The sequence below is a fragment of the Poromitra crassiceps genome, assembly GCF_964638095.1.
Source record: "Poromitra crassiceps genome assembly, chromosome: 10".
Lineage (NCBI taxonomy): Eukaryota > Metazoa > Chordata > Actinopteri > Beryciformes > Melamphaidae > Poromitra > Poromitra crassiceps.
In genome coordinates this window covers 17,008,501-17,025,671 of record NC_139631.1, presented here as the reverse complement: position 1 = coordinate 17,025,671, position 17,171 = coordinate 17,008,501, and the positions used below count along the sequence as shown (strand labels likewise).

The 17,171-nt window shown below is 44.6% G+C and overlaps 1 protein-coding gene across 2 annotated transcripts in view; it reads right to left on the bottom strand.

The window, feature by feature from the left end:
• Window positions 1-2,755: 2,755 nt before the first annotated feature.
• The window catches only part of sema6a (sema domain, transmembrane domain (TM), and cytoplasmic domain, (semaphorin) 6A), a 151,255-nt gene continuing 136,839 nt past the window's right edge, over window positions 2,756-17,171 (bottom strand). The window contains exons 19-20 of one of the 2 annotated variants that reach the window (XM_083644275.1): window positions 7,141-7,745; window positions 2,756-6,685 (exon numbers count right to left, since the gene is read on the bottom strand). In XM_083644275.1, coding sequence (XP_083500401.1) covers window positions 6,146-6,685; window positions 7,141-7,745 — 1,145 coding nt within the window. In that variant the 3' untranslated portion in view covers window positions 2,756-6,145. The remainder of the gene's footprint in view (window positions 6,686-7,140; window positions 7,746-17,171) is intronic. The other variant, XM_083644276.1, reaches the window with a different exon arrangement.

Below are 17,171 nucleotides of genomic sequence, written 5' to 3'. Positions count from 1 at the left end.
CTGTCCAAGTACTTATAGTGAAGGTATATTCTGTGCTTTAAAACACAAGTACTTAGACAGAAGTAGTATTTGGCTGAAACATACCTAAGTACTTGGACATGAAGTAGTATTTGGATGGAATATACCTTTAAAACTATAAGTATTTGGAGGGAAGGTAGTATTTGGGTGGAATATATCTTCAAAACGATAAGTACTTGAAATAATACAGAAAGTACTATGCCGATAGAACATAATGCTTGGTCTCAGGCTCTACAGATGCATAGTATGGCTCTAACAGCTAACAGGATGGTTAGCTTAGATGGTAGAGAACCAGACTTACAATTTAACAATCTTGGGGCTGATGGCTCAAATCTCACCTGGAGTGAGTGTTTATTTGTTAATGATATGATCTTTCACTTTCACTAACAAATGGACAGGTTCAAGATTCAAGATTCAAGATTTTTATTGTCACTCCATGGTACAAGTATCACGTGTGAAATTCTTGTGCTGTGGACTCCGTTTACAACATAGTACAAATATAGCAAGGCATATGAGTGCAAAAACAATAAGCAATAAGGCAATAAGCAATAAGCAATAAGCAATATGCAACAATAAGCAATAAGGCAGTATAGTGATAAGACAAGTCCGAGACAGTGGCCTATTCACTGCACATAGGGGCACATGTCAAGTGCATACATTAGACGTGCTTAGACATTTTAAATTCGACGTATTTGACATACAGGTGCAAATAGCATGTACCTTATTAGACATACAGTTAAACATTAGACATACGTAATGGTAGCAGCTGCAGTGCGGTACGGTACGGCTACTACACTATTTGTGTATGTTAAGGAGTCTCGTGGCCTGCGAAAAGAAACTGTTCCTCAAGCGATTTGTGTGTGCTTTTGGAACCCTGTATCTCCTCCCTGAGGGTAACAGGGAGAACAGGTTGTTGTGGGGATGGTTTGTGTCTTTGATGATCTTCAGGGACCTCCTGAGGCACCGCTGGTTATACAGTTCATGCAGTTCTGGCAACTCACATCCTGTTACGTGCTGGGCCGCGCGCCTCATCCTCCGTAGCGCCCTGCGGTCCATGGTGGTACAGTTCCCGTACCAGGTGGTGAAGCCGCCAGTCAGCAGGCTTTCAATGGTGCCTCTGTAGAAGTCCCTGAGGATTTCTTTCCTTAGCCCAAACTTCTTCAGGAGCTTGAGTCCGTGTATTCGCTGTTGGGCCTTTTTGACAACAGTGGCGGTGTGGCCGGCCCAAGTCAGGTCCTGGTGGATATTGACTCCCAGGTACTTGAAGCTGTCCACCCTTTCCACCACTGTGCCGTTGATGGTGATTGGGGGGTGTGCGCCCCCCCCCTCCTGTAGTCTACAATGATCTCCTTGGTCTTGGAGACGTTCAGAGAGAGGTGGTTGTCCTGGCACCAGGTAATAATTAAGTAATGATTCAGTACTCATAAACTACTGAGTATGATGCACCACTTTACAATAGGGTACACAAAAAGAGTAACTAATGGTCAGGTAATAAATAAGTAATGATTCAGTATTCATTAACTACTCAGTATAAGAGTAACTAATGACCAGGTAATAATTAAGTAATGATTCCGTACCGATTAGGGAAGCTACTTTGAAAGCATAGCTTAGGAAGCTACCAACTACTTCACCATTGAAGTAGTTGAAATTACAGCAAAGCTACCCTGGGAGAAATGTAGTTGAGGAAACTACAAGCTACGCAGAAAATGTAGTTCAAACTACTTTGTAAAATAAAGCATTAAATTGACAATGTACATGTATGGTATATGAAATAAAATATAATAGCCTACAAAAAAGCCAATGCCAGCTAAAATATGCATCTTAATTGAGTTTATTGACACAACAGTATGAAAACTTGGAAAAATCAGATGCCAGCAGCCACACTGAGGAACAGCTCAGCGGGATGAGCAGCTGTTTCTCTCTCTGCATGAAGGGTTGAGTGTCGGTGCAATTCCTGATGGAGGAGAGATGTTGTTCCTCAAGCCGGTCTCCCATCTCTTTAACATGGCTGGAAACACACTGGCTGACAGAGCGCCTCCTACAGACAGTCAGCCCACCCCTCAGTCACTTACTTTTGAATGGCAACAGCCAGAGGAAAGAGTGAAAACCACTGAGAAAACCAGTCTTAAACGATCTAATAACACCATTTCAAATACTTTGGAAATCACACTGGCTAGGGCAATAGGCCTGTAATTATCTAGGCTCTCAACTTTGCCAGTCCTATCCTTGATAACAGGCACCAGAGTGACTGACAACATAGATGGCGGCAGAAAACCATGGGTCATAAAGCCATTGAAACACATGGCAAGAAGAGCTGTAGCCTTGGGGCTAGCTAACTTGAGATGTTCAGCAGAAATATGATCTAATCCACATGCTTTGTTATCGGCTAGCTGTAAGATCGCCTGGTAAACTTCTTTAGCTGTAACAGACACTACATCGTCATTCACAATGGTGCCCACATTATAAGGACTACTTTTAACACAGTTGAAGAGGACAGAGTAATGTTGCCTCCACAGTTCAGCTATATTGGCAGCACCAGAGACTCCCTCTATGGTGCAGGGTAACAATGCCCCGGCCCTGTTCAGAGCCTTAACCTCCTTCCAGAAGCCTGTGACATCGTTACCCAGCAGCTTTTCAGCCATAGAGTCAGCTCTCATGGTCATGCTAAAAACACCCCAGGCAGAGAAACAGGCGATAAAAAAAGTCAAGGAAGTATCACAGTCTTCATGACAAGAATTTTATTTTCATTTTTTTTATTACATTTTGCATTAAATTAAAGAGATTTTTTTTCTTTACAACATACATTAAGCTGTGAATCAGATGTTAAGGAAGTGGAGAGAGTAGGGCAAAAAACTTTGTGACATCACAATATCTTACAAGCTTACAAAGTTCAAAAGGTTGAGAAGTTGAGAAGAGAGTGTGACTTGATTTGCGACTAGTATAACAGTGTATTATTATAAACCAAAAGGCACACAGCAAAGAAGCTCACCGTCCACAGCAGCCTTCACAGGCTAAATGTCCCAACCAACTCAGACTTTAAATGTTCAAACCCCGGTCTCTCAAAATGCTCCTTTACAGAATTTAAAATGCACTCATGACTATATTTACCTCTCTATATAGGACGTGAACATTAACATTCTGACCTATGCAGACAGCAAAGGCAGAATTTCATGCTCACATTCTGTATGGACATGACCATTTCCGAGGCAAAAGCCTGCAATAACATTTCTCTGCAAGAAATCTGTAGTGTTAGATCAGCATTGTTCTGGGCCTGGGAAAGTAGCTGGCTCATGTGCTCCTTGACACATTGAGGTTGTAAAGAGGGCTTTATGTTGCCCAGGAACCCAGTCTGCACTGTTGTGGTGGGAACTCCTCAGTCTGGGGTGAATTTACCCCTACTCACTTTGCACTCCTAATATCATCTTGAATGATAGTGGGTGAAATGTGCAAGAGTCGAGACCAGGTTAAATAAGAGGCAACTTCCCCCGACTCCCTGGACTAAACCTAATCTGTTGCACATGACCCGGTCATTTGCAACCGAACCCTGCAAGCGTCTACTGTATACATGTCTGTTAGTTGAGTTAACACGTACTGTTTGCCTTGGAACAGCTCATCTATCTACCGCTTCTTCTCACCATAGCTGTGGATTGAGAGTTGGCTTTCCTCCATTGAGAAACAGAAAACTGCTTGATATGAAGAAAACTTTACCTATCTACACACAACACTAAGGGAGTGCTCCATTCATTTAGGTGTGTGTGTGTGTGTGTGTGTGGGGGGGGGGGGTGATCATTCAAATCCTCATGAAGTAGATTGGTATTAGTTAAACTCTCAGCCATTCCTAAGGCCTTGACAATGAGAGCTAGTGAAATAAAATAAAAACATATCTCTAAGCTTGCTTAAAGTGTTTGCTTTTTTGCTATTTTTTTTAAGGGGGGGTTAAATAAGGTACATATTTTAATATTGTTGTTTTATTTGATCACAGGAACCAGCCTGTTTATGTGACTGCCTACTACAGTATGAACTGAGTGTTATGATGCACACTAGGAGTCTGGATCTGTGTTAGTACAGTGAGTGCTTTTGTAGTTCTCAATACCCTAAGTCCTCTAGTGTTGTTGCTGTTGCATTATTATTGCAGTGCACCACATACATACATAGGCCCTCTCAGGTAAACAAACATTAATTATTCAATTAATAAATCCATTAACCATCACTCCAATCAGACGGCAACAAATGAAAGTAAAAACAAATACCAGGACTTTGAAATCGTATAAAATAGAAAATTAAGAACACTCACAACATCTTCATCGACACTGCCAGCACAACATAAAGAGTTGCTTTAAGCGCATTAATGGCACAATCAAAAAATGAACCACAAAGATGAGTGTGTGTGTGTGTGTGTGTGTGTGTGTGTGTGTGTGTGTGTGTGTGTGTGTGTGTGTGTGTGTGTGTGTGTGTGTGTGTGTGTGTGTGGGTGTGGGTGTGTGTGTGTGTGTGTGTGTGTGTGTACATGTGTGAGAAAGAGGAACCGGAACCCTCTTCCTTATCTCCCCTCTGTACTGTAAAAGTGTTTAGGGACCGGAATTACAACAAGAACACCTACATTCTTTAATAGCCTTTTTATCAAACCAGGGAAATATCATGATGTAAGAAAAATAAAAAATACTACAAGGAGACAAGGTTAACAGCTATAAAAGAAAACATTGTCACTACTTCAGGGTGTAAGGCACAAATTTACATGTGGAAGAGAAACAGGCAATATAAACAGATGTTTAGTTGTTTTCTTTGATGCCTGCTCGTCGCCGTGACGCGGATAGGGAAGATGATACGGTTCAAGATGGAGGCATCACTCGCAGCGAGCTTCTTTTTGTCAATGTGCATGTATGCAGATTTCCATACTGTTGTTGTTGCTGCAACTGCTTCTCTTATTTCTTTGCAACATGCAACAGTGAGCTTTGATGGCACCAGCGAGCCGGCAACCAATTAGGACTAAAGTTACCGACTCGCACAAAACCACAGTGCTGATTGGAGGGGGGGGGGGGGGGGAGTTGCTCATTGGAGGAGGGAAAAGGTGAGATTCAGGAAGTCTTTTTCTGATTGGTCTAAAACAATGGAGATTCTGGTCCATGAAGGTAAAAGTTCCTGTCTGGCACAGTTTAAATAAATATCTCCTCCTCTACACAGAGGTCACATAATATCTCAAGCTGCAGAACCACCGGGTCTACTGAGCACACAGTAAGACCTAGTGGACCTTTTAGTCATCAAGAAAGTTCTACTGGCTCCAGTTTAATGACTTTAAATAATTTTTTTCACACTTGATTAATTAATATTAAAAGATCTCTTCTCTGTCCTCTCTCTCTCTCTCTCAGCGAGCCTAAAAAGTCAGTCTCATTTTTTCTTCAAAAGCACTTAATAAAAATAAATACAACAAGCTATTAGTATTAACAGTCATGTGTTATTCAGTAACCAGTACAGTAGACGGTTCCTCTGGCCCAGGCCTTCAGTCAAACCAAGGCAGGCCTTGATTGCTGTGTTCAGGATAGCTGTAACACTGAGAGGCTTTTCACAGTTTCCAACAGAACTCAGGCAGCTGTCTGTCCTTCCAGTCCAAGCTCGTCCTCTGGGTCCAAATGCCTCCTGGCTTTCATCCCCCAGTTCACACGGTACTGTACAACAATTACCCGCCACGTCTCCTTCCGCACTGTCTTCTTATGTGCTTTTGCCAGCTCGGTAAAGAAAACAAAGTGTAAGTCAAGTCACGGTGGCCAAGGACACTACAAACAACAGAGCCACCATCTTGGATGCTACAGGGTGTCATTGGATGAAATATTCAGGACGAGCCAATCATCTTCTGTTTCAGTAGCAAGTCTTCCCATGTGTGTTTACAGTGGAGCTGGGAGCCAGCCAGAGCCTGAGCTCCATGACGGCAACAAACGACGACAACCATTTGTAGACTATTTACATATTTATATAAAAAGAAAATGTTCCTTTAGAAAAAGTGTGTTCCACTGTACTGTACACCGACAAAAAAACACTAAAAGGAGATGCAAGTTGTGTTCCCTGTTTTTTCTTTCTTTCAAAGAACCCTTTCACTACTGTCCGTCACTGGACTAACGGGCAAACTAACGGACTATGTGCAGGAGTCACTGGACTTGACTTTTGTCGAGAGTGACACTATGGAGGGTTTGGGTGGCACGTCGGGCTTGAGATGTTTGAAGCCCGTTCGAGGCAGCGAACCGTAGGAGCTCATTCCGGGCTGCCGCGACAGAGACATGCCCTGCGCTGTCATGTGTATGGAGTCTACCCTCTGGGGCGCGGGGGGTGGGGTCTCCACGCGGTTGAAGCTGTGATGTCGCGCCAGGTGGGAGGAGTTAGAGGAGTTGGTGTTGTGTTTCTTCAGGCCGGAGGCGGACGACCCCGATCCTTTCCGCAGCCCGTAGACAGAGGAGTGGACCTCCAGGCGTTTGCCCATCTGTGGCACGGCGGGCGGCACACTGAGGGAGGCCTCTCTCTGGGGCACGCGGGGCGGCAGCCCCCCGTCTGGATCCACCATGCTGAGGCTGTGACAGGGGCTCTTCAGCGTCTTGTACTCCAGCGTGGCCCCCTGGTCGTGGGTTAGGCTCAGCTCGCCGCGGTGGGGCTGCTCCACGTACTCGTGTTGGTAGGCCTGCTGGTAGAGATGTAAGTGAGTAATCGACAATTGATTCGCAGCTAAGAATTTGATCGATCAAACAACCGATTAATCGACAATGCAGGCTATGTGCTATTTTCTCTTTTTTGCTGAAATGATTTAACACCACGAGGGCGAGATTTAACTTTCACTGCTTATACAGAGAAAGAAGAAAGCCAAGCAAGTAGGCAAAATGTCCAGTGTGGGAGAATTACACCCAAAAAGACAACAGTGTTCATTGTAAATATTGTAATACAGCACGTCTACAAGCACAATGACAGCTAATGCAGGAAGTTTGGTCGGTTGATTAACTTGTTGAGTACGTCTAAAGACAGGTGTAAAAACGCACATTTTGTATGTCAAAAGCTGTTTTTTTATATATAATGATTAATCAATTGACCGTTAACATAACCAATTAAACGATTAAGGAAATTGATTACAATTTGCATCCCTACCTGTTGGTGCTGCTGCAGGTGGGGCTGGAGCTGGTGTTGGTGCTGCGGCAGAGGCAGCACCACCACGCTGGGGATGTGGCCCGGCGACGCCCTCAGGGGCAGGTCTGTGGGGATAACAGGGGAGCCCATAGGCGTCATGTCCTTGGTGCAAGCGTTGATGAGGTTCTGGTTCCTCTCCCACTCGCGGCTGCCCCGGCTGGGCTTGCGGCGGGGCTGCATGGGGGTGGATTCGGGTGTGGGCAGAGCGGAGAGGTCCAGGTGGTGCTGGTCGGCTTTGATCAGCATCTTCCCGTTGGGTGTCAGCCTCCCGTGGTGCATCAACGGTGTGAGGATGGCCTCGGGCCGGCCGTCTTTGCCCCCCGTCTCAAACAGACCCGTCAGCTTGGTCACGCTGTTCATGGAGCCGCGGCGAGAGTGCAGGTGGTGGCTGTCCTTCTCCTTGCGGCCGGTCAGGTCCAGGTCGCGGCGGCGGTGGTCGCACACGCAGTAGACGATGATGCCGGAGAAGATGGCGCCCATGGCGAAGGCCAGGATGACGGCGATGGCCAGCAGCGTCACGGGAACGAGCTGGTCCCGCCCCTTCTGGTAGCTCTCACGGATCACACCTGCAGAGAGAGGTAGAGAGCAGCTTCAGAATGAGAGCTGAACAGAAAGCAGAAGTGATGTTGTTGCTGTGTGATGTAGGGACCCGCTTCTACCACAGAGGGCCTCGTGGGAAGGTGATAAGAAGCACATTGTTAGAATAAGCAAACAGATAGGAAATAAAGTTAATTTACAATAATCAAAGGAAAAAGATTAGAGGTTTGAATAATTTCATGGAAAATATGCAAATGGAAAAATTTATCCCATCATAACAAACACCTATTCAAAATGGATGCAAATGGGAGAACTTGGCGTAACAACATTCAATATTTGCTGGAAATCCAATCTTCGACTCAAAATGTGTTTTGGTGGGGATGGATGATTCACGTTTTAAATCCGAGATAAAAGCTTCTGCTGAAATGAAAAAAAGATATAATCAGAGATAAAAGGAGCCTGAAATACCCAATCCCTTTCTTCTGATAGATGTAAATAGGGGACTTTTCATAAAGCTTGGATCCAATCTCATGAATCACAGAGAATACATTTAAACGCCTCTGATTAGGCACTAAATCCAATGAGCTGTGTCATCAGTGTCTTATGAAAGCACCACTTTCAAGGACTGGCAAAGACGGGCCGCGATACGGCCAAATAAAAGAGAATTCAATAAAAGCAGCCAGAGTTATGGAGGAGGAGGAGTGGGCCGTGTCTAATAAAATGGAGGGGGTCAAAAAAAAAGTAACACGCATGTATGTGAGCACACACACACACACACACACACTCGCACGCATGCACACACACACACACACGCGCGCGCGCGCTCGATGAGCTCCAGCCTGTTGATGAATGTGGACATCTAATGCAGCACTCTGTGCCTTTGGGTTACACAGCAGACAGTTTAGAATGCGTTCACACATGACCTGTGGCCAGCACAGATCACTTAGCACAGACAGAGGATTAGGCAGGTGGGCTCTATCACCTCTAAAGATCCCACATTCTACTCATGCATTTGGGCTATAGAGACACTGCATGAAATAGGCCACGCCCATCACAGGGGAAAGCTCTCCATTCACTCCCATACACCAGCGTCATTTTCATTGAATTAAACATAGCTAAAAGCTGTTGTGTGGTGGGCTGCACACTGCACAGACAACAAATGTAAAAAATTGCCAATTAAAGTTTTTTTGTACTCCCGAGCAAAACAAGGAAGCCATTGAGAATTGGTGAGAAGAAAAATGTGGATCTAGCTGTCAAGAAAGTAAGTTGGAGTGTTCATCTTCCATATATATGATCTTTGTGTGCAACACATGACAGAGGAGAACGCCAGGATTGGGGGGGGGGGGGGGGGGGGGAGTTTTTGTTTCCCCCCGTTTTGGGCGTGGTTTCTGAATGACGACGCGCTCCGCAGTGTCTCTATGATAACGTGACTCAGTTACATGTGTTTGTGTTAGTGTGTAGTGCATAACGCATACTGTACTCTATGTTATCTCATATCATGGTATATACTGTATTATAAAACGGCTCTCTCAAATCAAGCAATCTGATTGGTTCACAGCCATTGTATAAATCCAATAACCCACTCCAATAACCCATGGCCATGGGTTATTGGTTGCCATGGCAACTCTCTTACTAATAGTAGAAAAAACAAATGGCGGAGACAGCTGTCAGATCCTTGTGAATCGATCTTCGCTTATAACTTTACTAATACTTCGCAGAAAATTATGTTTTGTACAAGAATAGACGCGGGCTAATGTCTTCTTTGCAAAAGAAAGGCTGTTAACCCCGCATTTAACCCCGCATTTAACCCCGTAACGTTAGTTGGTGTTGGGCTTTGCAGAAAGCACTCAGCTTCTCAGCAAGCGCTGAGAATGCAGCGCTGCGCTCGAGCTGCCTGTCGGGCTTTCCAGAAAGCTCTCAGCTTCTCAGCAAGCGCCAGGATTGGCCAATGTCAACTTCAGTCTCCAGAACGATCCAATCAAATCACCCGCACGTTCTTGCGGTCCCGCCTTACAGTAGTGTTTCAACTGACTCTATCAGAATGACATGCCAGTCGGACTTATAGTATTGTAACAGCCCGCTCCCGGGACCGTTAAGTGAGGAGGAGAAGAGGCAATACTTCGGTACAGGCTTTATTCAGGGCTTCCACTCATAGCTCCTAGCTACACACACACAGCTCCTAGCTACACACACGTCCAGTCGGCTTCCTCGTATCTTCAGACTCCCCCTCCCCACGAGCCAGGAAGTGCCACCCCGTCTCGTATGCTGCCTTCACGTAACGTCGTAATCCCCACAGACATGTCAACTCTGGGTCGCTACAGTATTATTATTATTATTATATTATCATACTTGGAAACCGTTTTATAAAAGCAATATAGCACTCGAGCTGCGTGGTGTTGTGGCATATATCCCGCTGCTCAGCAGTTATCCCACTCGGCCTGCGGCCTCGTGGGATAACAGCTGATCAGCGGGATATATTTGCCACAACACACTGGCTCTCATGCTATATTGCTTAATTATCCACTACACTACATAAAAAAATACACTGCCTCTGTCCAGAAAAATTTATTTGGAAATCAGTGATTTTCCCATTGACGCTAGTGGGTTTTCCAATGTTTAAAGTCAGAGGTAACAGGGGGAAAAAAATATGTGGGACATAAACTTAAAGGGCCACTTTGCCAATTTTCAACCAGCTTTGTATTACATAATAATATAATAATAATTAGATTACAAAATCAGTAGTATATGCAAATAAAGAATGTTTAACTTCCCTCCATCTTGCCTGGACCGAGAGCTCCCAATTCATTCACAGAACTTCCTGGCATATAGATGTCATTTGGAGCAGTTTACCATAGTGTCACTTTTATTTTCACTATCATTATTGCTCTCTCTCTCTCTTCATTCGCAGAATTTCCTGGACCAAATGACATTATGCCATCATTTGGTGATTTACAAAAGAAAAAAATCTTATTTGTAGATAGATAACATGTACAGAGCACAGACTTAGAAAAAAACTAAAAACAACAATTAGGGACCTTAGCATACATTTATGGTAAGATATACATTTTTGTGTGATAGAGAAATGCCATAAGTATGCACCACATTCTGACTATGTGAAGAGCTGAAGCAAACATCTCAATTTCCAATTTCACACTACAAACATTCTGATTAAAACACTTAAAACTCTTGTCAGCAAGCAGGTCATTGCAATGATGTCCTTTCACAATTTAATTAAAGTTGACATCAATCAGACTTCTGTCGCAGATTAACATAAACATATTTTATTTCTTTATTTTTCAAAAGCCATCCCACAAAATAAAGTGTTCGTTGCAGCAATGCTGTAAAATCCTGAAGGGGACTGGCTAATCGTGTTTAGTCTTTTCAGCTGGGCTGTGTCACTGAGGACGCACTCACAGAATCTCTGTGTCTCCTCAGCAAGACATAACACAGACACAGAGACAGCAGTAATCTGTTCTCTTCCAACCACAATCCAGGCTCTGTTAAACTAACATTCATAATCCTTACCCGCTGCAGTCATACTTCATTAGCCCTAAAAACACATCTTCAAAACCCCTTTTCCAGCCAGAATGAAACCCTAAGCAATGCCTCAGTCAAATGATTCATTTGACAGCAAAGAGCAGTGACTTACATTTAGGCCATTTCTCATTTGCTGTAAAAACAAATCTTATAACTTTTCTCCTTGGCCATAATAGCGGGCGTGTGTTTAAGCGTGTGTACAATGAGTAAGTGACTCATGTAAATCATTTTAAGAGCTCTTTTTAATTTTCTATTTTAATTTCATGTGTTTTATGTACACTGTTGGACTAGGAGGAACGGTATTTCATCCTTGATTGTATGTAAGTGCAAGAAGAGGAAAAAAGACAATAAAAAAATCTTGAATCTTGAAAACAGCTGATCCGTGTACCTCATTCACTGTTTAACAAAAGAGTATAAAAATGTCTCTTCTGGCCCAAATAGTTTCTTATCAAGGCCGCGTCCCGCTGTATAGATAGATAGTGTGAGAAGTGAGTGTTATCTGTCGTGAAGTATTAACGTTTGACGTGTTTACGCCCAAATGACCCGACCGTCTGAAAAAAACATCTGCTTCCCATCTCAATACAGAAACATCTGAGGAGGAGAGAGATACTTTTCTTCGCCGCTATCTCTCACTCTGCTGGCTCTCTGCTTGTCGTCAGACCGTCTCGCACGTTCAGCTACTTATCGCCCCTGTGGAACAATGAATCACTTCTCTGACTTTCTTCTCGTCTCAGGGTGTTTCCTTTCACACCACGCTTCCATATGGTAACTGTTCTCCTCCATGGAAACTGAGAGAACCCTAATTATAACCTTGTGGTCCTCATGAGTTATTGTCCCTTGGCAGGAACGGCGAGTGGTGATGGGCACTGGTGAAGAAGTGCTGGGTTGAAAGTTTCTTCTCGGAGAACAATAAAGAGGCTGCGGGTGGAACACAGAGCTCCACTTTGAGGTGAGGAGCCATGAAACCCCCCCCCCCCCCCCCTCCAAAAAAAACATCTACGTGAGGAGGGGAAAAAAGAGTATAAACAAAGATTCTGGCAAATCTCCCTTTTTCCATAATCAGCATCTAACGTGAATCCATCTCGGTCTAGGGTGCTTATCTCCTGAAAGTTCAAGCAAAAACTGTTAGGAATTTTCGTGACACTAAATTTATTGCCGCTAAAGGTTAACTTTCCTTTGGCCGCAGTTTTGGATTTCACTTTGAATAACACAGCCTGAGGGCAGCTGAGCCAAGCGGGTTGTCCGTGGTAAAGGGTAAAATGGAGGCAAGCTGCGGAGCTGGATCTCTTGTCTTCTATTCCTGGCGTGGGAGTGAGGGTTAAAGCCCTATTTAACCTGCCCTGCGTGGCTCTCTCTCTCTCTCTCTTTCTCTTCCTTTTTGGTTCTCTCTCTTTGTCACTTTTTACCTTAGGTCTTTCTCTCACACACACCGAGTTGCCTTGCTCTTCCAGAGAGTTTTGGGGAGTGTTTAATCACAACTTAACTCAAGGCCGCGGAGACAGATACAAAAAGAAAAGATACAAAATCCTTTGAAGATGTCCATCTTTCATGTATGAACTCTGAATTGTTTCTCATCCTGACATCAAAGAGAATGAGAGTAGCCATAGAGAGGACACTGGCGCTGTCTCCGCCGAATCAAGGGACTTAAATTGGTTAAGTCAAGGTGGCTAACCCGACGTTGTTTTTCGAGGCCCGTCGTCTGTGACCATGAAAGACCATTGGGGAAACTTCTCAAAACTTTCACAACTTGACCTTGGGAAGAATCAGAAGTGCTGTTAAAATCCATTGATCTTCTGCTTTAGCCTCATCTTATATAGGGTCCCAGCTATACAGAGCCTTATAATCTTCTAGTTTGGAATGCATCGCTAGACACGCCGCACATCGACACCTCTCTCGGCAGTTGGATTGATCTGAATTTCACACCACCCCCGGCCTCGACATTATATCAAGATATTAAACACATCACAGATCTCCGATATTTCTCCCCGTCTAAACAGCCCGGCTCGGCAACACTCACTTGTAAATTAGAAACATTGTAATCTGGCGTGACTGGAATTTGTGAATACGGGACTCACTCTCTGACACACACACGCACGCACGCACACGCACACACACACACACACACACACACACACACACACACACACACACTCACACACACACGCACACACTCACACACACACGCACGCACGCACACACACACACGCACACACACACACACACACACTTGTTCCCTTGTAATCTCTTCTGAAGCACCAACTGACTTTAAGCCCACAGAGCTGGTCTTGTTGGGGAAACTTCAAAGGCAGTTTAACATCACAGAGAGGTTATGGAGAGGGCCTTCACCTCTGACTACAGGCCATTACACACAGAGACATTTGTCCGCAAATGGTACAACTCTTAATCAGACTTAACCACACTCACTAGTGTCACTGGCCAGTCTGCCCCATGTTGAAAGACGGGATAGTGACTTGTGACAACTAAAATAGATAAACCTAGACAATCCATCAAGTGCAAGGAAAGATGAAGGAGGAGAGAGTGAATTGACTTAGGGGTTACATCTACTCTGCCTTCACAGCAACCACTGATCCCTTTGAAAGTTCTGACTTACTTTCAAGGGCCTGATTGTTGTCATCTTTTAAGAGCTTTTCTATTTAGATGATGACAGCCATTCATTAAGTTCTACTTAATCCCTAGTTAGAATATTATCCCATTAAGGCTTGTGTGTGTGTTTGCGTCCTAAGAGACACTCGCAACATTACAGTAATGGTGTTATTCAAAATTAAAGCATTCATCAGACAGTAGCGAGCACAAAGCACTGCATACTGATGAGCCGGTTAAAATTTAATTAATTGGCTAATTATATCATCATGCAACTCAGGTATTACCTCGGTGTACTAACCTATCCACCTGCATGCATGCATACAGCAGTTTCTCATGCTCAGACTGAGCCAATCAACCCAGATATAATCACCCTGGGAACCTTTTTCCATAATCTGCATGATTCCACAAATTGAGATTCATATGTATTCATGTGTGATATATATGCACTGGATTGTATAGATAAAGCAGCTACAATAATTAAGCCAATTATCTCTGATTTGGCTGATAACGTGTTGAAAGTTTGGAGATACAAGGTTTTCCCCTGGCGGCTGCAGTTCGCTAGCAGTTTAACAATGTGCGCACATCGAGCTTTACAGCACGTGTTAGACTCTTATTGTGATTTTCTAATCATTGTCATAATCATTGTTTTCTGAGAGACTCCTGTGTGGCCGCTGTTTTCCACAAGGCTAACTACATTGTTCATTCATATTCAACCTTGATGAGTCACCGTTCTACAGATGGCGACCGATTAATTAGTGTGTATTTTATCACGAATGACTGGGCGAAAAACTGTGGCAGGCCTCTGACTTCTGTGGTTGATTGTCCTCAAGCGCTCTGTGTGTGTATGTGGTTATTCATTCAGTTGATAGTGGATGCGCGCGCTGCAGGAGCCAATAATCATTGATAATTTGGAGCTCAGTTGGATGTGAAATAGGCCCTACGTCATACCAGAACAAAGAAAGACACAGCTTGTAACAAATTGATGAGTGACTCACTCACACAGTAGACATAGTGCCCCTGAGTGTAACAATTCAATTCAAAGGATACAATATTACAAATGAATGTTACTTAAAACGTGAAGTTTCATAAAGTTAAACGGTGGGCTGCATTGACATGAAGTGAGGTCCAAAATGTGTCCAAAATAGCTTTCATATGAACAACACCGCCAAAGAGGTCTGGCTGATAAGTGTAGGCAAACCGGGAAATGGGAAAGTAAACAGGCTATGTGCTGTTAGAAAACAAACCAGCCTGGGCGGACAAGAAACTAATCAAGGAAGGATATTAGGCTTATGGTTTGACGTCAGGCAGGGAAGTGCGTAATGCCGGGAACACGTCCAATCACTGTTTCTATTATGATTCACAATGAGCTGTGAATAATTCATCTGTCTTATAAAGGCCCGGTATAATCACTGGCCAGTAAGAGTCAGTCTAACAAAACCATGTAATTATTAATCAAATAGAATAGTAAGTGTAATGCTTACACTTACTATAATTATACTATCCCACAAATAATAAATCCTATAACTGTTAGGATTAATATTCATTATTTGTGGGTTATAGTTCTGAAAACAAGCTTTCTGCCTGAACCGCTGCAATAATAGCCAAAGTGAAAGGGAATGTGAACTGTTCAGGGCGATTGGGACTTTTGGCACGAAGAAATTGGCATCCCTGTGTGAGAGGGGTCATACACTGCCCCCGTCGTGCCAGTCTCACCTTGGCACACAGGTGTCAGAGAGCTGCCTGCAGCCCAAAATAACCTGCTCAGAGCAGCTGGCAGACAGGCCGTGTTACTGTGAGATCCTCACACACAGGGGAATCATAGTATGTATTCCTCATAAACTATCTCCCGTTTGGCCAAGAGATATCTTTCTCTGGAGGAAGAAAGGGCTGAAATGAATGGCTGTAATACTACAGTGTCTATATATCTCTGTGAAACGCAATATAACAAAAAAGAGGAATATTGACTCACCTCAAATTAAATCAGCAATTTACCAAGACGTGAACACATTCAGCGCATCTTCAGTGAGGAGATATTTGCAATAAATCACGAGTATGGGCACAGGAAAACGGACAAATCACACAGGATATAGATGTTCTGCTTCATTTTAAGATGAATATATTGTATATTTGGACCCTTGGCAGTTGGAGATGAGTAGAGTTAGTTGGGTTAGACAACAATACAATAGTGGGCGTCGACGGTGGCTGTGCGGGGTTAGAACCGTGGTCTAATGTGAAAACAGATGACGGAGAGGGATAGAGAGGAAACATTACCCACTATCTCACTACACACTATGTCTTAGTCTCTCGCCCTCATTTCCTTCTTCTCTCGCTTGCCCAATACGGTATCTGTTCATCTCCATTGTTATGTCTGCCTTCTTCAAATCATTTGTTTTCCTTCTCTCTATTCTCTCTCTCTCTCTTACTAACTCCCCTCCCTCATTTCCCATGTCTCTCTCCCATCTCACCTACCCCCCCAGTCTCTCTCTCTATCCCTCTTTCCTTCCACCTCTCCCCTCTCCCCCCCCCCCCCCCCCCCCCCCCCCCATAGATAGGTTCTGTAATGAAGCCATAAATTGGAGCAACACAGCAGTGGCTACAGGTCGGGTTAGTTACAGGGGGGAGGGGTAGAGAGAGAGAGAGAGAGAGAGAGAGAGGGAGGATGAGGGGGTTGAAAGAGAGAGGGGGGGAGAGAGATGATGAGGGGGTTGAAAGAGAGAGAGAGAGAGAGAGAGAGAGAGAGAGAGAGAGAGAGAGAGAGCAGGGCAAGGGTTCATTCTTGCAGTCAGGGGAAGAGATATGAGTCCAGTTGGAGAAGAGACAGGGGCACAAGACAAGAGACAGAGGAGGAGGCATAGAAATGGAGGGGGAGGAGAAGAAGGGAGGGAGGGAGGCAGGAGGGGCTGAGGGGGGGGGGGGGGGGGGGCAGGGGCGGGGTGGGTGGGCTCCATCTATTTGTTGAGGGAATTAATTTGCTCTAGGTAAGGTATAGCCTTGGAACATGCCATCCCAGTCGGATGAGAGAGGTCCTGTGGAAGGGAGACTGATCACAATGGCAGCAGATGGTGGAAGTGGCGTCGGGGACGGGGAACGAGGCGGTGAAGAGGTTGAGAGATGGGAGCAGGGGAGCGGAGAGGCGAGGCGAGGGGGGGGGGGGGGTGGGGTGGGATGGGTCACGGGAGTGGTGGCAAATATGGCACAGACAGATGAGACCCGGATAGATAGGCAGAGAGACAGACACACTCAGTGGGCTCAAATGTACTGTGAAACACAAGCGGCCACCTGGCAACCGCCGCGGCCCCACCGGAACGCTGGAT